The 23,907-nt window shown below is 42.2% G+C and overlaps 1 protein-coding gene across 7 annotated transcripts in view; it reads left to right on the forward strand.

Annotated features, from left to right (window-relative positions):
- Positions 1-18,383, forward strand: part of wls (Wnt ligand secretion mediator) — a 108,566-nt gene extending 90,183 nt beyond the window's left edge. For all 7 annotated transcript variants that reach the window (XM_067990344.1, XM_067990348.1, XM_067990347.1 and 4 more), the window contains 5 exons: positions 409-472; positions 5,358-5,501; positions 9,096-9,179; positions 14,075-14,231; positions 16,189-18,383. In XM_067990344.1, coding sequence (XP_067846445.1) covers positions 409-472; positions 5,358-5,501; positions 9,096-9,179; positions 14,075-14,231; positions 16,189-16,298 — 559 coding nt within the window. In that variant the 3' untranslated portion in view covers positions 16,299-18,383. The remainder of the gene's footprint in view (positions 1-408; positions 473-5,357; positions 5,502-9,095; positions 9,180-14,074; positions 14,232-16,188) is intronic.
- The last annotated feature ends 5,524 nt before the right edge of the window (positions 18,384-23,907 follow it).

A 23,907-nucleotide genomic window follows, 5' to 3' on the forward strand; every position in this document is an offset into this window, starting at 1 on the left:
AGATCACTGAAGGGAGGCTTCAATCCGAACCTATATCTTATATGCTTGGATAGAGATGATAGAATGATGTGCCTTGTGCTGATCTGTGTAGTAAATCACTCCATAAATTGTAAACTTTCCTGACTGTCATTGTTAAAGAGACAATTATTGGTGAGTTAGGTCTTCTCACATTCCACTTTGTCAATGACTGGCTGAAGAGCAACATTGGCACAGGCTAGGAATCAAATTTCTCTCCCCTCAACTGGGGGAATGGTGGAGCTAAAGCCTAAAAGGTGAAATAATCTTTCACCCAAGAAGCATATTAAAACCATGCTCTCTGTTATTTTTAATGAAGTACAGTGGTCATGTTTTCAGTGCGAAGTTTATTTTCTTACTAAAACTTGACTTGCATTTCTTTTATCCCCTCAGGGGTGTACAACTGACCAACCCATTCTACAGTATTTGGGCCACTGATGTCGGCACTGAACTGGCTGTATCCTTTATTGTGCATTTCTTATTATCAACAAATTCATCTTCTCCATGCATGGCAGGAAATGGAAGTAATTTGTGATCAATGGCAAAATGTGTATAAAATATTAATATTTAGGCCACCTTGCAGATAAATGTGCTGCCCAAAAAGGTACCAAGTTTGATTCCTCCGTCAATACTAAGTTAGCTGATTGCACATGGGGTAATGGCAGGGGTGTTACAATTAGTCCCCAAGTCCATGATCTAGGGTGGGGGAGAAAATAATCCATTCATTGCTGATCACTGGATCTGTGATAGGCTGGGAAGGCCTGTATAGGCCAGTAATGGAAATCTGCGTCGCTGGCCTGTGTATCAAGGCTGGTCATTAAGTCTAAAACTAGAAAAGGTGATGATCTGTGCCATCAATGTCAATGTTTATGATGCAGCTGCTTCTGGAGATGCTGGTGAAAAGCACTTCAGGTCGGTCTCAAAAGAGGCTCTGAAAATAGCAGTGCCACTTGTTTATTTCACAGTACTGAGCTAAATGCACAATTAGAGTGTACCTCCTCGCTTCCAGCGCCACTGAGCTGCAGTTTGAAATGTATGTATTTGCTATTAAAGCATTTGGAAGGATATGCTTTAAATGGGTTATGTCTGCCTCTCTTATGTGCGGCAGAGATAAGCTGCTCTGATTAATTCCAGTTCCTTTGAACACAGGCAATATTCTCTGGAAATTTCCCAGCATGATTCACTGAGAAGAGTCAATTTCAGCTCAGCCCCAAAGCAATTAATTGCAATAGTTCATTTGTTGCAGCACTTTGACCAATGCACTTGATCGTTAGAAGAAAATTCAAGCTCTTTTCCTTCTGATTTCTCTCTCTCCTCCTCCTGTAGAAGTTGCTGACTCATGCTGGATTATGGTTCCGCAGTGCTACATTACCTTACTCCAAGTGGCCATTCTTCATGTGTGAACCTAGACAGTGTCTTGAATGCATCAAAACAGAGCTGAATCCTGGCTTGCACAATGTCTATGAAAGGACATTTTCCATCAGGGATCACTGGATAGTGATCAGGAGCAGGAACCATGGCTGGTTTTTGTTTTTACCTTCACCTGTGGGACACTGGGAAAAGATAATTTATTTTTGGCTGGTCAGATCTTTTGAATCTGGATTTCTTTTACATCTTTTGAAATTCAAGGATTATTAGGAAGAATATCTTTGCAACAAATTTGGTTGATATATGAAGTGACCAGTTGTAGGGTGTTTTGGGGTTGTTCTCACCCTATTGATCGGTGCAGATATCTGGTCCCCGGTCTAGCCAAGGAACATTTATACCTCACGGATCAGGGGTTCAGGAAAACGGGACTTATGCTAACACACCCGGTGATGGATCACATAGTCGAATAGCACAGAGAACACACAAACTCAGTGTTTGAATTGAATTGGAATGTTGGTTTTATTTTACCGTCAACACAAAGAAAATAACGATAAAAACGGTCCTACACAGTACATTGAGTTACACACACCCACTACAGTACTTTATCCCGCTAAACTAAGAGGTTGGCGGGGACCCATCACACACCCATCACACACACACACACACACACACACACACACACACGTATGGTCGAGGCTCACCAATCCTTTGCACTTGCAGGTCTGGCTGACCGGTTCTCTCGCTGGAAGCTGCTCTCCTCCCTGGAGAGGTCAGGTGAAAAAAAGAGCGAGCAGGAATTAAGAGAAAGAGAGAGAGAGAGCTGGAAAAGAAGCAAGAGAGCAAGAACCAGAGTCAGCAAACGAGCAAAAAAACAAGAGAACAAAAGCAAGAGAGCTAACAAGAGAGAGAGGGGTTTCGAGCTTCAACTTATATACCCCTCTCTTACAATAGTTTTCGTCGTTAAACTGCTTAAACAGTTCTTACAAAGTCCTTAAGAGTCCTTGATGGCTTTTGATGGTCTCTCATCACGTTGCAATTGCTACTCTCGATGGGCCATTGTTCTTCAAATTCATTCCAATCATCGAGCACTTGCCACACAAGGCTCCCTTTTCATCCCACGTCCTAGGTGTCGATTGGGTTTGCATCAGAACCGAGGCATGGCTCCGCCATGTCTGGAGCAGTTGCCTCTCTCAATGGCCTACTGCCTCTCGAATTAGTGCTGATCGTTGACCACCTGCTGTAGGTTTTGCATTAAAGCAGAGACATGTCTGAAGCAGTAATTCTCCCACATTCCACTGTGTGTGTTGTTGATTCGTCTAGTGACCTCTCACCTATCATTTATCTTAGGATTTTGGTCAATGGCCAAAGTTTTACATACTCAGGGAAAAGGTGGAATTCCCAGAATTCTTACAAGCGTATTACTGAGCCCCACAGAGCAGGAAAGCCCTAGGTTTGATTCCTGGTTTATGCTGAATTAGCTATAGCCTGCTGCAAAATTAGCTTAAATGGATTATTGGAGGGGAAAATCAGCTAGATTCCAGCACCTGATTCCTATCCAGTGACTCCTGTTGGGACATGTGTGAATGTCAGTTAGGAAGGGATTGGGCTCAGTATTAACACTCCACAGTCACGTTTCCTGCCAACATTCACGCATGAGGCATGGCCACTTGACGGTATCAGAATATCACTCGTATGAAGCTAAACCTCTGAAGCAGTCGGCACCTTCAGAAGAAGGGAAAAAATTGGAGGCATGTACAGGGCTACTGAATGTTTAGCAGTATTCTTTGAACAAAGTAAAAAAAAAAGAAGAAAAAAATTATCTGCAGTGCATCCTATGGGGTTAAACGTGTCTAGACTACTGAAATCTAATTCCAAATGCTTAGTAAATATTTCAATTGGGCGTTACACTGTAATTTGTCTTTGGTCTGTGCAAACTCTCAAGTGCCTTCACTTCCTTATTGATTCATCAGCAGCGACTAGTCTGCAAGAAAATTATTTGTAGATAGAATTGCTTTTAAAATATTTTTTACTGCACTCTGCAAAGTTTCACATTGTTTAATTCTAGTGCAGAGATCGCGGTCCTTTGGTAAACTTCTAAAGAGTGTTTTTCCTGGTTTTGTGAAAAGCCTGCTGGTTTGGATGAGTGCCCTCCTCCTCCTCCTCCTCCTCCTTCTTCTTGCAAATCTGGTTCTATTTCCCTCACAGCACATGGTGTAGGAACAGAAATAATGGGTATGTTACCATATCTGTCACTGTATAATGGCTAAAAGCGTTGCAGAAGCAAACGGAGGATCCACTATGCTAATAAATTACATTCTGGAGAGCTCAAGATGGCTGGCTGCATTAAAAAAAAAATTCTTGGACTTTAGCTCCCCTGATTACTCAGTTGGTAAAAGCAGTATGTAGCTGAACTGTGTAGATCAGAAGATTTCGGGTTTGATCCTTGGGTCTGTGTTGAGTTCGCTGACCTAAGCTAGCGTAGCAGCAGGATCAGTATAATTGGCCTCAATAGCCCTGGGCTAGGGAAGGGAAAAAGCAGCTGAGATTTTTGCTCACGATTGTTATCCAGTAACCTCTTTTTGGAGAGTGTGCACTTGTGGACATCAGATGAAAATAGGATCATACTGTCTTGTGGTGATCTTTGCAGTTGAACCATCTTTTGACAATTTGCTGTCTAGCCTCATCCCTGATTAGTAGGAACTTGAGCAAAGTACCGGCGGGCATCCAGCGCCCATGGAACCATGTCTCAGCAAGGAGTCAATCTCTTGAAGAGAGGAGAAAGAATAGCAGAAAATGTCTTTAACACTTTTTTAATTTAATTTTTAAAAAGCTTTCCTATTTTAAAGCTTTGCAAAGCTAAACTTCCCATCGTCCCTGCAGAATGTTTAGTTTAACTTTTTTTTTGTTTTCTAGTCCTACCATTTAATTACCCTTAATGGCTTAGTGGGTAAATATGGTACATGGTCTGGAACTGACCCTCCAGAACAGGAAGTTCAGTCCCTGGCCTGTGCTCAATTGCTTAATGTGAACCAGGACAGTATTTGGGATTAGAGATGGTACTGTTTGCCTCTGTATCCTCAGGCTAGGAAGGAAAAAATTAACCCACATCCGCACCCACACACACTGATTTCTATCAACAATATACAAAACTTACAAACAAAAATGAAAAGGGTTGGAAATACACACCAAGTTTGTCAGCACATACAAAGAGAAAAGATAAGTTTTCTTTTGGGTTTAGCCCAGGTCTAATGAGAGTGTGTGTCCATTTATCCTTTCACAGAGTATGGAGCTGCTGTGTATTTCCAGCCTTTTCTGTTTTTTATTCATTTAGATTTTGAAAATTTGCAGTTTTTTCTTATCTGTACATAAGTTACTAATACATACTGTTTAATCACTGATGTAGCAATTACTTTATTCAAATTAATTTTGAAATGTTCTTGAATGTGAAAGGTGACTAACGGTTCCCAATGGCTAAGTTGTTAAGTTAACTGTCCAGCATGGTCTGAGCCATACAGACCAGAAGGTACCAGTGTGCTATGTTAGCTGATCTCAGCCTGGGGTAAGGTGGGGGTGGGTGGTATAATTGGCCTTAGCACCAGGCTAAAAATCAGCCCTGGTTCCCATTCTGGATCACTTCAGTGAGGAGAGGGCTTGGGTGAGGATGGGGGTCAGCCCTGGATGCAGTGCTGATGCTGCTGTCACATGTGAAGAGTAGCCACTTGGGCTGCCAGTACTTGAGATGATACCCCTGTGTGAATCACCCCAATTTGGACCGGGGAGGGCATAAAAGCCTGGATATGTTTTATCATGTATTCCTTTATGTGCTGTCCATTCAGCAGGATTAATGGACAATGTTGTTGGAATGTGCTAATGAATATTTCAAAAAGAGGTCCCAGAAATGGTAGGGGCTACCATCTCTTCAAAAACAATTTAAACCACTAGTTCAGTGTTTACCTTGACAGCTGCACATCTAGATGGCCTTTATCATAGTCGCAGGTATCTGCGCCTGTCTGTACTTCTTTTTTCTGTGCTTCATGGTGTTCCAGGTCTTCCGAAACATAAGCGGCAAACGATGCTCTCTCCCAGCCATGTCCAAAGCGAGGAGACTACACTATGAGGTACAAATGTGCAATGTAGGATTTTACAGACCAGAAAGAAACTGGTCCATTATGTTTGCATGAACTCTCTGAAAGAGCTATCCATTTGTCCCATTCCCCATATCCTATTAAGTTTTTCTTTTTCAAATATTTATCTGCTTCCCTTTTAAAAGCTATCCATGAATTCAGCTTCCACCACTGTTTCTAGTCAGGCACTCCATATCTCAACAGTTCTGTATTTTTATTTTTAAAGAAAAAAACAGTCCTAATCTCTCCTTTTGGTTTTGGTGATCTTAAATTTTGTCCTCTAATTACTGACCAACTGACCAATGAAAGTAGTTTTTCTGAGAATTTACCTTATCAAAGCCCCTCATACTTCCAAACATCTCCATCAGATCTCCTCTTAACCTCTTCTGAGCTAGTGAAAACAACCCATTTTTCTATTCTCTCCTCATATTTATAATGTGGTACTCATCACTGGTAACTTAGTAAATCTTTTCTGCACCCTCTCGTGGCCTTGACATCTTTCCTAAAGTAGGATGCCCAAAACTGGACACAATATTCTAACTGCAGCTGAACTTTTTGATATTTGATTTGTATACGTTTAGCATTACTTCTTTCCATTTATACTCTAGCCCCTTTTTTTTTAATATAAAACCTCAGATCGCATATGCATTTTATCTGAAACCCTAAGCCTCTCTGCTCTTGTACTCCTTTTAGTTTTACCATATAATGTATATATTCTTTGTTCTTCCTCCTTAAATGTATGGTCTCACAATTATTTGCTTTAAACTTCATTCAACATCTATCCACCCAATTTACCAATCTGTCTCCATCCTCCTGAAATCATTTACAGTTTTCTTTACAGTTAACCACACTTCCTATTTTTGTGTCATCTGCAAATTTTGATATTATGCCTCCTATGCCCAAGTCCAGATCATTTAGCAGTGGTCCTAACACTGACCCCTGGGGACATTGCTGGTTACATCCCTCCAGTCTGAAAACATCCCTTAACCACTACTGCATTTTTTTATCCTTTATCTTTTGGCCAACTTCCCATCTATGCTGCCACATTCCCTTTAATATCATGTGCCTTAATTTTATCAAGCCTCATGTGGTACCTTATCAAATGCCTTTTGAAAATCTATATGGACAACATCCACTGCATTTCCTTCCTCAGTACACTCTTATTTACTCAAAGAACACTATTAAATTTGTCAGACATGACGTTCCTTTTACAAATCTATATCTGTTAATTAAAATTTTCTAGACGATTATTAATTTTATCCTGTGTTATGGTCTCTAGAAACTTACCAATTACCAATCTTGGGTTGACTAGTCTACAGTTACTTGGCTACTCCTTTCTCCCCTCTTGAACAGAGGTGTCATATTGCCAGCCCTCTTAGCCTTGTAAGGAATCTTACAACACCAGGTTATAGTCCAACAGTTTTATTTGAAAATCACAAGCTTTTGGAGCTTACCTCCTTCGTCACCTGACAAAGGAGGTAAACTCCGAAAGTTTGTGATTTTCAAATAAAACTGTTGGACTATAACCTGGTGTTGTAAGATTCCTTACATTTGTCCACCCCGGTCCATCACCGGCATCTCCACCTCTTAGCCTTGTGTTAGAGATTTGTTTGCAGCGGGCTTCTCATCTTGTTCTTCCACCTCCAGCTCCTGGAATGAATCCAACCTAAATAGATTGGGGTGGAATAGTTTTGACCCTTTGTAAACCCCATCTTTACTAAGAGGAATTTGTATGACCTTGGTCAGGAACTGTGGACACTTTGATTGGGCCAGTGTACTAAAACTGGGGCCAGAATTGATTTAATGTTAATAGGGATTGTGAGAGAATGTGCAACATAGAATCATAGATAGAATCATAGAAGTTACAACATGGAAACAGGCCCTTCGGCCCAACATGTCCATGTCGCCCAGTTTATACCACTAAGCTAGTCCCAATTGCCTGCACTTAACCCATATCCCTCTATACCCATCTTACCCATGTAACTGTCCAAATGTTTTTTAAAAGACAAAATTGTACCCGCCTCTACTACTGCCTCTGGCAGCTCGTTCCAGACACTCACCACCCTTTGAGTGAAAAAATTGCCCCTCTGGACCCTTTTGTATCTCTCCCCCCTCACCTTAAATCTATGCCCCCTCGTTATAGACTCCCCTACCTTTGGGAAAAGATTTTGACTATCGACCTTATCTATGCCCCTCATTATTTTATAGACTTCTATAAGATCACCCCTTAACCTCCTACTCTCCAGGGAAAAAAGTCCCAGTCTGTCTAACCTCTCCCTATAAGTCAAACCATCAAGTCCCGGTAGCATCCTAGTAAATCTTTTCTGCACTCTTTCTAGTTTAATAATATCCTTTCTATAATAGGGTGACCAGAACTGTACACAGTATTCCAAGTGTGGCCTCACCAATGCCCTGTACAACTTCAACAAGACATCCCAACAGGAACAGGAGGTAGAGACATGGGGGGGCCGTGTGGGTGAGAAGAATGCCAATGTAAGGTGAAGTGGGAGGAGGAAAGAGAATGTCGGCATAAACCATGGGGGATGGGGACAGAGGAAAGATCTGGGAGCCTTGGTAGATTCAGTGTTCAAAATGCCCAATCAATGCAGAACAACAACCCACAAAGCTAATGGAATATTGAGCTCTATAGTTGAAACAGTAAAATATAAATCGGAGGAAGTCATGATGAAATTATACAGTACTCTGGTCAGGCACAAGGGAGACATTCATACATTGGAGGCAATGCAGAGCTGAGCCACGAGGATGAACCCCAACAACAGCAACATTGGCAAGGGAGGAGGATGGAATCGGTGGAGAGGGCACAGAATTTGTGGCGGCGTCGAAGACTATAGCTTTGGTCTTCCCATTGTTTAGCTGGAGGAAAACTGGCTCATCCAAGACTGGAGTCGGACATGCAGGCTGATAGTACAGACAGCGGAGGGGTTGAGAAAGGTGGTCGAGAGCTAGAGCTGGGTCTCAAATGCGTACATGTGGAAGTTGACGCCATGTCTGTGGATGATGTTGCCAAGAGTCAGCACGTAGATGAGGAAGAGGAGGTGGGGGTCCAGGATGGAGAAGCCATTGCTGCAGATGCTCTGGCTATGCTTTGGATAGGTAAGACTAGAACCAGGCGAGGGAAGTCCCACCGAGGTAGAAAATGGAGCAGAGGCATTGGAGGAGGATGATGTGGTTAGCGGTGGCAAGGACTGCACAGAGGACAAGGAGGAATAATGCACCATGATCATAGTTACAGAAAACGTCATTTGTGACTTTGATTAGGACCGTTTCAGTGCTGTGGGAGGAGCAGAAAGCTGATTTGAGATTAAAGCAGGATGTTGTGGGAGAAATGTGCATGGATTTGTGAGAAACAATACACAAGGACTTTGGAGAGGAAAGGGAGGTTGGAGATGAGCAGAAGGTTCGAGAGTGGTTTTTTTGAGGGGGAGGGAGGGTGATAACTGCAGTTTTGAAAGGGAGGGAGAGCAGTACTTGAGGAGAGGAAACCATTTACAATGTCAGCTAGCAGGTAATCAGTTTACGATTTTTTTTTTAAAGGGGATTTTGTTGAATGTTGTCTCTTTTTTTCAGGGCCTGATCTTTCGTTTCAAGTTCCTGATGCTCGTCACATTGACCTGTGCAGCCATGACTATCATATTCTTCATTATAAGTCAGGTAAACAGTAACCCATAAAGTTAACCTGTCTTTCAGATACTGCCTGACCTGTGGTGTATTCCCAACACTCTTTTAATGTTGGATAAATGAAACCAGCATGGATGTCAACCACCCACGTGTTATGCACAGTCAGCATTTGTACCCAGTGACGGAAACCAGGCAGTTAAAATGGACTGGGGGACTTACCCACTCCTTTCCCAAGCCGATCTGACAGACTGCAATTTTAAATTGCAGGTGGCAAGGACACCTGCCCCAAGCCGGCGGGGTCCTCTTTAAATGTATAGGTCAGGCTCCGATGACGTTATCGGGGCCCAATCTACGATTTCAACCAGAGGCCTGATCGGGGGAGCAGTGACGGCTTCCCCACCAGGCCAAACCTGCAGGAAGCTGGATTGAGAGCCAGGAGTGCTCCACGGGGGCCCCAGAAGGAAATCTTGGGCCTCCCTTGCCTTTGATTTCCCCCTCCCCTGATCGAGACTGGAGACCTCTCTCTCTCTCTTCCCACCACCCCCCACCCCCACCTCACCACTTACCTGACTGCTGGGGGAGTATGTTGTTGAGTTGTCACCTTTTGGGGGCTGTTGATCAGCTTTTGCCAGTTTTCAAGGTTAGCCTGTATGTGATGGTCACAGTGCAGGCTAAATTGGATGAATCCTGAGTGACTCTGGAATCTGGAACTGGTTATAGCAGCTTTCAATAATCTGTACTGAGTCTCTCAACTCTCTACAGGATTTTACCAGGATGAAGAACTATTGTTCTAGCAAGAAACATGAGATACTGGGATTATTTCCACTGGAGCAGAGAAAGCTAAAAGTAGATTTAATAGAGATGTTTTAAATTTTGAGCGGTGACCAGGGGAAAACTATTTCCTCTTGTCAGGGACTTGGTGACAAGGGCTCAATAATTTAAAATTGCCATTGAGTGAGGAGAGAATTATGGAGAAAGTTCTTTATCAGCTTACCAGTTGTTACAGCATAGAATGCTTTGCCACATTTGAAGCAGAGGAAGATACAGAGCGGCAGAGAGGGCAGGACAATGGGATTAGTTTTGGATTACTGAAGCAAAAAGCCAGCATAGACAAGATGGGCCAAATGGCCTCCCTCTGCTGTAAGCACCTATGTTTCTATGGGCTGTCATCAGGATTTCAGTGAAGCTTAATAGTAAATGCTATTCCCATGTAATTGTTTCCTATTAACTTTTTTTTCTTGCTGTGTTTCCTGGATCTGTCACTCCTGCTACCTCTACAGCTGAAGAGTCACTTTCATACTAATGAAGTTAGGACTAACCCACATTACTCTGAGAGAGGAACCACTCTATAACTTACAGTGGTCATAGAGCAGTTTCACTCTTGCTGAACAGTATAGGTTAGCTGCGCCTCTAACAACATGAATAATTACAACTGTGGCAGGAGGCAGACAAGAAATGGTATAGTTCATCACTCTTGTGGTATGTTATGCCATGTGTGATGATGATTAGTGTGCCCAGTACTCTTAAAAAGCCTAGTGACAACTGTGTTATATATTGTGTTAAAGGAGGATTTTACTACCTGAACATTTTTAAAGCCAAATAATATGAAGAATTTATGACATTTTTAATTCTCCAACTCAAGAAAGAATCTTTTAAAGAGGCGGCATCAACATGAAACGTTAACCAACCGGTTTCTTTTTGTTTACTAGCTCACAACCTGGCCAATTGCAGTTTCCTTACTGCCACAGTGGCTGAGATGAGTAACTTGGCACAGACCAGGGATTGAATGTGGGCCCTTTCTAGTTTGCATGGCATGGTTCCACACTAAGCCATGCATTTACCAACCGAGCCATCAAGATGGATTGACGGCCACTGGATACTCAGCTTTACTTTGTATCGACTCGTGTTTGACCCCATTGCTGGTTGCTCCACATTACTTCTCTACCTTCAGTATGCAGACTCAAGAAAAAGGAGCTTAGGAAAAATATTGTAGCCTAATTCAGAGTCATTCCAATTCCAAAAATGTAATTATAACTATAATGAGAGCTTACCTTGGCCGTCAAAGTAGGAAACTGAAGAAATGCTTCATTAGTTCAGACTGCACTGATTACCTGGAGCTGCAAGGGCTGCTAACACGGAATCTAATTAAAGGCAGTCGGCATCATTCACTGTGGCCAGTGTATTTGCATTCCCACGATGAGTTGAAACAGTTCCATTTCAGCTGTACAAAAGACAGACACCCACTTGTTAAATGTCAGCTGTGACTACAGGCGAGGCCAACTGCATTTCCAACCTATTTTGATGCAAATTTCCTCCTTTGCAGCAGCAATTCAAGTTTAGAGACGGTTAATGTTACTAATTTGCTGTTTTCACGGAAAATGGGCAAACAGAACATGATCCCCAAAACATCAGTAAAAATCCTGGAATCGCGTGTACTGTAATAAAAACAGAATTTGACATATTTAGTCACCATAAACCTATTTGTGCCTTTGTGCCATCGAAGTGTGTCTGCTTGAAATCTTCACATATGTCCATTTGGGAGGAAGAAGTTACAGCTTATGAATTTCCAAGTAGCTTGTTTTATTGACCTAGGAGTTCCAAACGAGGGCCCTGGGTCACATGATCAATAAGCCCCAGCAATCTGATCCATAAAACTCCGGCAACTCAGTTTCATTTGTGCTTATATTTGTTACTCGCTGCCTTGTCTTATTTGAATTTCATGGGCCTGGAGATTTACAGAGAGCTGTTTTTTGGGCTGTTGCCTCATTGGTGAATAAATCCAAAATCGGAACATGAAGATCTGTTTGTTTAAGCAGCTTGAGATATTTGCAAAGTAATGGCGGCGTTAATTTAAATATCGTGAGGCCCACAAGTTTTTGTGGTATTCACCTAAGTGGCCCACAATAACACAAGGCTTGGACACTCCTGGAATGGAATGTTTGCTATGTTGCCTGAATTTTTTTTTAAGTTCTCTTCCCTTTTGACCTGAAGGCACTCATTTACTGGGCTGTCGTTCCCCTTTTGACCTGAAGGCACTCATTTACTGGGCTGTCGTTCCAAGGACTGGCTGCCCTCTGGCACTTCACCTGTGTGAGGTGAGCCTAAGTAGAGAGTTTCAGTAACCTAATTGACCGATGGCATTACAGTTGAGCCTGAACATGTCCTCGCCTGATATCAGTGCACATTTCATTTTCAACAGCAGTCACTGTAGATCAATAATCAGGATCAGGAATCTTGGCTAATTGATCCCTAGTTCAGGAGTACTGAGACTAATTATAACATCCGACTACTTACCTGAGATTATTAATTCAGTAAAGGACAGGGATTGAACCAGAAACCTATTGGTCTTTAATAGCTCAGATGTAAGCACTATTGGTTGTGTTATAAAGAGCCCATCTGTGACCAGAAAAAATTGCACCAGTTTAAATTTTGCTGGTGTGGGACTGATGTGTTCAGAGGAGCCTGAAGAAACCACCACCTGAATTAGTTTTCCATTCCTCCATCAGCAGCAGTGCTACTTCATTCATATTTCATTGTTGTCACCAAGTTGAAGCTGCTGTGGACAACGGTGCAATAATATAAAGAGGGCATAATACTAATGTTCTTCCTGGCTCATGAATTGCTCTTTACACCAGGGGCAGTTTTGTTTACTGGTAGGTGGGCAAAAACAACTGGCTGTATTTGTCTCTGATAACTACTGTCCTGCCACCCAGTGGGTTTCTCACTTACCTTGGCTGCTGTGCGCAGACCATGTGTTTAACAAGTTTGGACATTTGGGAAATGCTTGATTCTGATCACTCCAGCTTGTGAATTCAGTGTGGAAATTCTCTGTCAACCACTATCTTCCACAGTTGAATAGCCTGCCAACACTTGTGATCTTGGCTCATGCATGAACAAAAGGCACGTGAACAAGACACATAGAATTACATAGAAATTACAACAAGGAAACAGGGCCTTCAGCCCAACCTGTTGGTGTTTATTCTCCACACAAGCAGTAATCTTAATCCCACGTACCTGCGCTGTTCCCACATCCCTTTCTTCCCTTTCCTCCAACTACCTATCTAACCTATTCTTAAATGTTGACATGATCTCTGCTTCAATCACTAATTCTGGTAGTACTTTCCAGTCTCTCAATCCTTTGTGTAAAAATATTTCTCCTGCTCTTTGTCCGCCACTGTAATTTCAGAGGAAACTCCGTGTACACATGTAAAGCTGGTTTCCAACCGAGCTTCCGCTGAGGTTATACCATCGGAGTGACGGAAGTCCCGAGGAAATTCCTGACGTCAGTAATTTCATCTTTTTAATTAAAAATTGCAAAATTCTCCCCATCACAGATGTTAGGCTAATTGGCCTGTAATTACCCAGGTGAGCTCTGTCGCCATTTTTGAAAATGGGTACTACATTGACGCCTCCAGTCCTACAGCACACATCCACTCCTAACAGAGCCCTGAAATATAATTCCTAGGGCCTCTGTTATTTCTTCCCCCCCCCCCCCCCCCCCACAACTCCCATTCCCTTCAGGATCATAAGGATGGGCGACATGGACATGTTGGGCCGAAGGGCCTGTTTCCATGTTGTAACTTCTATGATGTTATCCCATCAGGTCCCAGCGCTTTGTCCACCTTCAGCTTAACTAACTTCTCTAATATGTTCCTTTTGATTTACAGCACAACTGTACTCTCGTACAGAGAGGAACTGCATGTATGACTTTATTAGAAATAAAAAGAAATAAATTACAAATGCTAGAAATCTGAAATGAAAACAGGAACTGCTGGAGATATACTGCAGTCCCATCAGCATCTGTGCGGAGATAAGAAGAGTTGAAGTTTCAGACCATTTCTTCCAGCATTTATAGTTTTTCTTCAGCTTTCTTATTATTTTGTGCTCCTTTACAAACTTCATATTAAATTCTGACATTCCCTCCTCAGGTAAATGAGGGACATTGGAAATGGGGAGAATACACCGTGCAGGTGAACAGCGCTTTCTTCACTGGCATTTATGGCATGTGGAACCTTTATGTCTTCGCTATCATGTTTCTGTATGCTCCATCCCACAAGTGTTACAGTGACGCTGATCAATCAAATGGTGGGTATCCTTTTTTTAAAAAATCAATTGCTGAATATCCAAGAGCTTTGTTTCTCTGGAGTTGGATTGCTGAAAGTGAGTGGGGATCTTCTATCTGTCGAGGCTAGTTTGTTTGTTTTTAAAACTGTAAGCCCCCCTGATGACTGATTTGGTAAGTTTATTATCCAATGCGGTACTGGCCATACAGGAAGATATCACTTTCTGTGCCAAGTTAGCTGATTTCAGCAAAGATTGCAGGGGTGCTGCAATTGACCTCTATCGCTGCATGGTTATTTTTTTTCTTCCATTTGCTATTTTTAAAGTGGGGAACACTGATTTATACTTGTCTACATTTTTGCTAAAATTAGTGAACAGAGGAAAGTGAACAACATTGTCTCAGCTTGCAAAGAATAATGGCCAGTTAACATCCGCCTCATTTTGAACTTGCCTAATATATTCCCCTCTACTGCCTGACCTGGATGATTGTTCCAAACGTGTATCATTCTTTGAATAAAAAAGATTCTTCCTAATATATTAGTCATGCATCTAGTGTACGACTGTCACACTTGAAAGTCATGATGTGGAGATGGACTGAGGTTGACAATTGTAAACAATTTCACAACACCAAGTCCAGCAATTTTATTTTAAATTCACAAGCTTTCGGAGGCTTCCTCCTTCCTCAGGTGAACGTTGTTGGAAATGAAATCCTCGAAATGAAATCGCATTTATAAATCACAGAACAATGCTTGGTGATTACAGACAGTTGCTGTCTTTTCTATGTTTCTACCTAGAAATCTGAAATGAAAACAGGAACTGCTGGAGATACACTGCAGTCCCATCAGCATCTGTGCAGAGATAAGAAGAGTTGAAGTTTCAGACCATTTCTTCCATTACTTTGTTACATGTGCAAACCATGTGTCGTACTTGCATCTGATTGGCGCAAATGTCGTTCATAAAACTGATTGTTGTAAAAATCCAAGTGGTTCATTAATATCTTTTAGGGAAGGAAACCTGCCGTCCTTACCCGGTCTGGCCTACATGTGACTCCAGTCCCACACCAACGTAGTTGACTCTTGAACTACCCTCTGAAATGGCCTTGCAAGCCACTTGGTTATATCAAACTGCTACAAACTACAGCGGTTCAAGAAGAAGGCCCACCACCACCTTCTCAGGGCAACTAGGGATGGGCAATAAAATGCCAGCCTTGCCAGTGTGCCAAATCCCAAGAATTTTTCTTAAAGCAGCAAATCACAAATTAACAGGCAGGGAATCTACCAGTGACCAAGTAGCAAAGAGGCACAAAATTACCAATTAAGAATCAACAGCAAACAACTAGCAATAAAACAACTAGCAAGGAGCAGAAGGGCAACCAATAAAATAACTTCAAATATTTTTTGAAAATCCTTTCAACCACCATCTTGATTTTTTTTCAGTAACCCAACGATTGAAAATAAGGTTCACGACATAAAAACATAAAATTACATTCCTTCGCTAAACCATTAAACATTTCCATATAGTTGTCATTTCTATGTTTGAAATTGCTTGAGCAATGTTTCCCACTGGAGGCCTGCTCCTTTTGCAGTCTCCTGGGACTTGAGTGCCTGGGGCTTCCCACAGCTATCACTGTGTCCGCTATCAACGATACTGAATAAAGGTGCTCAACCAGGTAGCAAACTACAACTCCCACAACACATCATTGTCAACCTGCACAAGTACTTTGTGGACTACAGCCCCCAGAATGCAGTTAAGGCCACATCCCTTCTGAGTCAAATGAACACTAAACCACATTTTGCAGTGACAAAGGTCACATAACACACCATGAAACCCACCTCAACCAGTCAGCGGTGCAACCTCATACACAGATCACACGCCCCATTACCACACTATCTCATGGGGGAGGCCAAACAAAAAGGACGTAAGCAAAATCCTTCTGTGGTGATCTAATAGTATTCTGGTTCTGTTTTCTTGCATTCCCTAGGTGATCTTGGAGTAAACGGTGGTGAGGAACTGCAGCTGACCACTACTATCACCCATGCTGATGGACCAACTGAAATTTACAGATTGGCTGGCAAGGAAGCACAAGAGTAATTGTTGGAAAGGAACTGGGAGAAACCAGACCAGCAGCACAAGTCCAACTGAACGTTTCCCCGTGGATGGGAAAAATGTATAAATCTGCTCAATTATATTTGGACTGACATGATGTGATAGGGACTTGGGCCTGTTGGAATTCCTGTTGCTGGTGAGAGAGGACTCCTGTTTTCTGATAATTTTACTACAACTTGTATAGTCTGTGGAAGATTCCAGAACTGTGCCTTTATAAAATGGGATTATTTCCATTTTTTTTTAGAAGTCTGAAAGAATTCAAGTGCACATTTACTTGTCAAGGCAAATTATCATCACTGTAGTTTATCTCACTGAACATTACACTCTATAAGTATAAAGTATTATAGTGTTGCAACTGTATGTAGGCAACCATCTCCAGTGCTCAAGGGATTGATCCTAAGTGAGACTGTGGAAGAGGTAAAGAAAGAACTTGCATTTATATAGCACCTCATCAAGTCCTCGGGATGCCCCAAAGCACTTTACACCCAGTGAATTACATCGAGGTAATGGATTTAGATCTTACAAGGAAAGGCATGAGTACAGATGCAACTCCTGACATCAACATTGCTGTCAGATAGTACACTTTTTTAATATACACTGTAAAAACATTTTAAAACTTTTATTATCTGTAAACTCAGACGTTTGTTTTTAGATGATTTTAAATACATAGTCCTATTGAAAGAGAAACCTAAAGGAAGTTGAATGTGTTGCTTAATTTGTTGAGATCCATACCAAATTATGCAAATGTTATAAAGGTTATGTTGTATACAGACAGACTGCAGACTATTGTGTATCCATAAACCAGTAGTGTTCATAATGCAGCACCACTTCACCTATAGGCCCTCATTACACCTGGTGCTCCACATTGTGTCTGGGCTTCCATTCACAGCTGTGAGATATTGCCAGAGCCGATGTTCAGTACAGTTCTCTTGGTGTCCAGTGAGAGGAAATAAAGAAAGGCTTTCAGATGGCAAGGTTATTCCAACACTATTAAACCAATAGAATGATCAGTTTGGTATTTGTTTTTTTTCCATTTTACTTTGGGAAAGTACCAGGCCTCCATTCCAATCAACAGCACAGGGTGCGAGGAATTGGAGGTGCAGCCCACCACTCTAATACAGTATGTTGGAGCATTCCTGAGAGTGACCCTTGAGCAAGGCACTGGTTGGGGTTATGACACTCTACAAAAATTTAGGAACATTGTCACAAAAGTTATTTGTTGCTTTTTTTTCCCCTTAATTTTTCTTTTCCTTTTCTTCCTCCCGAAGTTGCTGGGATACATTACCCCCAGGGCTCAGCAACCCTCCAGTATTGCACCCAAGTGACCATTCTTATTGTGAGTGTTGGCTGGCAATTTAGCAACGGGGAAAGGGCATAACACTGAGCCTGATCATATCCATAAACAAATGCTTCCCAGCAAAGCTCACTGGATAGTGATCATGGCTGATTTTTGTTCTTTAAATTTTCCCTCCCCTTCTTGGCCCAGGGGTGCCAAGGTCAATTGTAATGTGAAAGCTGCTGCCCCTGCTAAGATTAGCTAACGAAGCAAAAACCAGGGACCTTCCTGGCCTAGATGGCTCAGTACCACTCCACACAATATTTTTACTCTGATCAGGAGACCTGTGCCTGATGCTTTAAGGGGTGTCTCATTTGGTTGATCAAAAACATCTGTGGTGTCAACGAATAGATGTGCAGTAGAACTTTGACAATAGCAGGCATAAAAAAAAGGTATTGTTCAAAACATAGAGCTGTGACTTAATGCTGGCACCAGACATCTGTACCTTGTAGTAGGGATATATTGCACAACGCATAATATCAGAAAAATTATAGTTGGAAAAATATTCACCATTTACTGTAATGACCACTTTTTTTTTAAAAGAAAAGGGATATGGCATGTCCTTTCTTTGACTCGGAACACTGAGGTGAAAAATACTCCATCGAAGGTGTAGATATTTTATGATATAACAATGTAGAATTAATTTTTAGTTAGCGAGAGGTGGTTAGGATTTTTTAAAACTTGGTAGTAGATATGCTTGTATGTTAATTTTAAATAAAGTTTGTATACTGTGACTGTGTACTGCCTCAGTGACTGATCAGACTGTCTTAAACAAACTGCTAGGTCTATTAATCTCTACTCATCCACTTGCTGCAATCACCACACCTTCACTACTGAAGGTGCTGGGGTAGAGTTTCAACTTGCTGTCCAGGCGTAAAACTGGCAGATCAGCCGGCTGTTCTAGCAATGGACGGATTATCATTTTTGTTTAGATCAGGCAGTTCTGATGACGGTCGGCCAATCCGCAATGTCTTTTTTATGCCCAGGAGGCAAGTTGAAAATCTACACCAACTACTCTTGCTGGGAAACATTTCCATGAGAGCTAGCCAGGTAGCCACTCTCCAGTGCTTCACCCATGTGCCATGTGTATTCCTACACTTTAAAGCCCCAACTTTAACCAGAAGCAGGAATCGGGGGGTGAGGCGAGCGCCAAACCCCTCAGCTCCGTACTGAGAGGCCTGGGTGATTTTAACTACCGGGCTTCATCTGCATGCTGCCAGTCAGGTGCCGGCTCGAAATGGGTGGGACACAGCAGCTGGCTGGCAGGTGGGAGAGGAATTTTGGGGGTCAGGAGACACATGGCTGGGTCTCACGGTGGGGTGATGTCTGGGGTAGAGGTGGCCTGAACTTTCGTTGAAAAAGAAAGGTTTTAAAAAACTTACCCGTTTGGGAATCTTTTGGTCCCAGATTCTCTCTTCGTTGTCTGCACCTGGCAGGAAAGCCACAATGCTATCCTTGCTCAGGCCACCAGTTAAAATTGCAGTCTGTGCCCGATGACACAACTGGAACCTGATCTGTATATTTAAAGAAGGACTCCGCTGGCTTCAGGTGGTTGTCCTTGCCGCCTGCTCAGAAGTGTGGGTTAAAAGTTGCCTGATTTTTAACTGCTCGCCTACCTGTTTTCTGCCGAGTGAGTAGTGTTAAAATTACCCCTTAAGAGTTGACAGGTTATTGAACTATAGATCATCAATGCTGAGCCTGATTCAGCTCCCCCAGCCAGTCATCCATGAGCACTTTCCAACAGGAATCGCTGGATGGTGATCGGGAGTGGTAACACTAACTGGTTGTTATTTTGTTTACCTACAACACCCGCCCCCCCCCCCCCCACCCCGGCCACTAAGTCTAGCCCAAGGGTGCTGAAGCCAAACATAGTATCTACTGCTGCTCCGGCTAAAAAATCATCGAACTTCATACAGACCGGGGATCAAACTTGGGATTTTCTTGACATGTATGGCTCCATTTCACACCACCTTGCAATCAGTAGTCCATATAGTCCTATTAGCCACCCCCAATGGTAAAGTGACTGATTTCTCATTCAGAACTCAAGACAGACCAGTAGGCACACAAGTTTTTTTTATCCCCTTCCCCATTTCTCCCCTACTAAAGATAGTGCGTGCTGGAGATAGTTCCACAGTTACTGTCAGTGCTGAACCTAAAAAGTTGTAAACAATTTTACAACGCCAAGTTATAGTCCAACAAATTTATTTTAAATTCCACAAGCTTTCGGAGGCTTCCTCCTTCGTCAGGTGAACGGTGTCCCGTTCACCTGACGAAGGAGGAAGCCTCCGAAAGCTTGTGGAATTTAAAATAAATTTGTTGGACTATAACTTGGTGTTGTAAAATTGTTTACAATTGTCAACCCCAGTCCATCACCGGCATCTCCACATCATCGAACCTAAAAAGGGCATCTGGCATTGGGTGCTTTGCTGGTATGAGCTGTTTATGTTGCTGCGTCGGCTCTGCTATTCCTGGTGCGGTGGTAAACACTTCTTGTGGCATTTCTTTGCAATGCTGGAGGCATTGGTGCACCTCATTCATATGTTGCGGCTGTTGTTAACTGCGCCTCTGTAAGGCGACTGCAATATTAAAGGATCTTTAGCAGCAGCAGTGTTTGCTGAAACTCTAATGTATGGTGATTGGTGGGGTCACAGACTACGTTGGAATTCCTGATCTCGGCCATTTTGCTGTGGAGAACCCAGCACTTCCCCATAGCGAAGGAAGAAAAAATCTGAAGCTAAGTCATTTCTGTACCACTAGCACATAATTCCAGACAGGCAGATTAGGATGCTCTTGGCAGAGGTCTGGGATTAGCTAGCTTGACTGCTTGCTTATGACATACTTGTACTGCAGAACTGCTTCAAGAAGTAGTTCTGGGTAGCCAGCCAGCGTCTGTTGAGCAGGATGCAGGTTTATGAACGCTGTTTATTTACTAATTTAACTTGTTACTGTTTAGATTTTAAATTTTCTGTGGTGCCGGAGGATATAATTTCCTTTCCTGTGGATGTGAATGAGTGGGGCGGTGGGTCGTGGTGTGCCAGGGTCAGGGCACTGATGGTATAACATATAATGTTGGGATGACACTGATTTTTCTCTCGGTAGAGTCCGATCAAGATTTGAGCGTACGACTACCAGCTGTAGCATTGTGTGGGGCGCGTCTTCAAGGAACGAATCATACTGAAACAGCTCTGCCTGCTTTTGTACAATAGCAGAAAAAAACTTCAAGGATGTGCAGTTCAGTGTCTAAGTAAGAGTCAATATTTTTTTAAAAATTCTGTATCTTTATTCATGATTAAGGCCGATTAGGGACCATAAAGGAGATCTACTCATGGTGGCAGAGGGCATTGCTGAGGTACTAAATGAGTACTTTGCATCTTGTCTTTACCAGGGAAGAAGATGCTGCCAGAGTCTCAGTAAAAGAAGATATAGTTGAGATAATGGATGGGCTAAAAATTGATAAAGAAAAGATACTTGAAAGGCTAGCTGTACTTAAAGTAGATAAGTCACCTGGTCCTGATGGGATGCATCCTAGGTTGCTGAGGGAAGTAAGGGTGGAAATTGCAGCGATACTGGCCATAATCTTCCAAACATCTGTAGATACGTGGGTGGTGCCAGAGGGCTGGAGAATTACAAATGTTACACCCTTGTTCAAAAAATGGGGAGAGGGATAAACCCAGCAATTACAGGCCAGTCAGCCTAACGTCAGTGGTGGAGAAACTTTGAGACAATAATCCGGGACAGAATTAACAGTCACTTGGACAAGTATGGATTGATTAGGGAAAGCCAGCACAGATTTATTAAAGGCAAATTGTGTTTAACTAACCTGATAGAGTTTTTTGGTGAGATAACAGAGAGGGTAGATGAGGGCAATGCAGTTGATGTGGTGTATATGGACTTTCAAAAGGCGTTTGATAAAGTGCCACATGGTAGGCTTATCATCAAGATTTCGGCCCATGGAATAAAGGGGGCAGTAGCAACATGGATACAAAATTGGCTAAGTGACAGGAAACAGAGAGTAGTGGTGAACGGTTGTTTTTCGGACTGGAGGGAGGTGTACAGTGGTGTTCCCCATGAGTCGGTGCTGGGACCGCTGCTAATTTGCAGATGACACAAAACTTGGAAGGGTAGTAAACAGTGAGGAGGATAGTGATAGACTTCAAGAGGATATAGTCAGGCTGGTGGCATGGGCGGATACAAGGCAGATGAAATTTAACGCAGAAAAATGCGAAGTGATACATTTCGGTAGGAAGGACAAGGAGAGGCAATATAAACTAGAGGGCACAACTCTAAAAGGGGCCCAGGATGTACCAAGGCACCATGGTACAGGAGGCCATTCAAGTCGGGGGAGTAAAAAGGAACGTGGTAGTGGTAGGGGATAGTATAGTCAGGGGGATAGATACCGTTCTCTGCAACCATGACTGGGAATCCTGAAGGCTGTGTTGCCTGCCAGGGCTAAGGACATCATCTCGCAGCTGAAAAAGAACTTGGAGCATGAGGGGGAGGATCCAGTTGTCATGGTCCACATAGGGACCAACGAAATAGGTAGAACCAGGAATGAGGTTCTGCTGAGGGAGTTTGAGGAGCTAGGGTCCAATTAAAAAGCAGAACCTCAAAGGTAATAATCTCTGGATTACTGCCTGAGCCATGTGCAAATTGGCATAGGGACAAACAGATTAGATGGTTAAATGCATGGCTGAAAGAGTGGTGTGGGAGGCAGGGGTTTCAATTCATGGGGCACTGGCACCAGGACTGGGGAAAGAGGGAGCTGTTCTGTTGGGATGGGTCCACTGGCTGGGACCAGTATCCTGGCGAATCGAGTAAATAGGGCAATTGATAGGACTTTAAACTAATAAGAAGGGGGAGGGTTCAGGTAAGGGTAAATTTATAAGTCTAAAGAGAAAAGTCAAGGCTGTAGAGCAGAGTAGCGATTTTGGCAGAGTGTGTCAGTAGGAACAGAGAGTTTAATAAAGGTAAGAAGGCATTAGTGACTAAGGTCACATCAGGGAAATTAAGTAAAAAAGTTAAAATTATAGGTGCTGTATCTGAATGCATGAAGCATTCGTAACAAGATCAATGAATTAATGACACATATAGAGATAAATGAGTTTGATCTAGTAGCCATTACTGAGACATGGTTGCAGGGTGACCAAGGTTGGGAACTAAATATTCCAGGGTACTTGACTTTTAGAAAAGATAAGCAAAATGGAAAAGGAGGGGTTAGGACCATTAATGAAGAATGAGATAAAGACAGTAGTGAGAAAGGAACTTAGCTCAGAGAATCAGGATGTAGAATCAACATGGGTGGAGCTAAGAAATAACAAGGGCAGAAATCCTGGTGGGAATAGTTTATAGGTCTCCTAACGGTAGTTATAGTGTTGAACAGAGTATTAATCAGGAAATTAGAGGAGCATGTAACAAGGGTAATGCAATAATCATGGGGGACTTTAATCTTCATATAGGCTGGGCAAATCAAATTGACAAAAGTAGTTTGGAGGAAGAGTTCATGGAATGAATTCAAGAGAGTTTTCTAGAACAATATGCCGAGGAACCAACTGGGGAAAAGACTATTTTAGATCTAGTATTGTGTAAGGAGACAGGATTAATTAGAAATCTTATAATAAAGGATCCTTTGGGGAAGATCGATCATAATATGATAGAATTTCATATTGAGTTTGAGAGTGATGTAGTTAAGTCCAAAAACTAGGGTCTTAAATTTAAACATGGCCAATTATGTAGGTATGAGAGGCGAGTTGGCTAAGGTAGATTGGGAAATTAGATTAAAAGATATGATGGAAGATAAGCAATGGTGAACATTTAAAGAAATAATTAATAATTTCCAACGAATATACATACCTTTGAGGAATAAACTCCAGGGGAAAGGTGATTCAACTGTGGCTAACTGGGGAAGTTAAGGATGGTATTAGATTAAAAGAAGAGGTTTACAATGTTGCCAAAAAGAGTAGTAAGCCTGAGGATTGGGAGGGTTTTAGAAATCAGCAAAAGATAACCAAGAAATTGATAAAGAGGGAGAAAATTGAATGAGAGTAAACTAGCAAGAAATATAAAAACAGATTGTAAAAGCTTCTACAAGTATATAAAAAGGAAGAGAGTAGCAAAAGTAAACGTAAGTCCTTTAGAGGCAGAGACAGGAGAAATTATAATGGAGAATAAGGAAAAGGCAGAGACATTAAACAAATATTTTGTCTCTGTTTTCACAGTAGAAAACACAAAAAAAATACTGGAAATAGTGGGGAACCAAGG

This window comes from Heptranchias perlo, chromosome 9 (genome assembly GCF_035084215.1).
Source record: "Heptranchias perlo isolate sHepPer1 chromosome 9, sHepPer1.hap1, whole genome shotgun sequence".
Lineage (NCBI taxonomy): Eukaryota > Metazoa > Chordata > Chondrichthyes > Hexanchiformes > Hexanchidae > Heptranchias > Heptranchias perlo.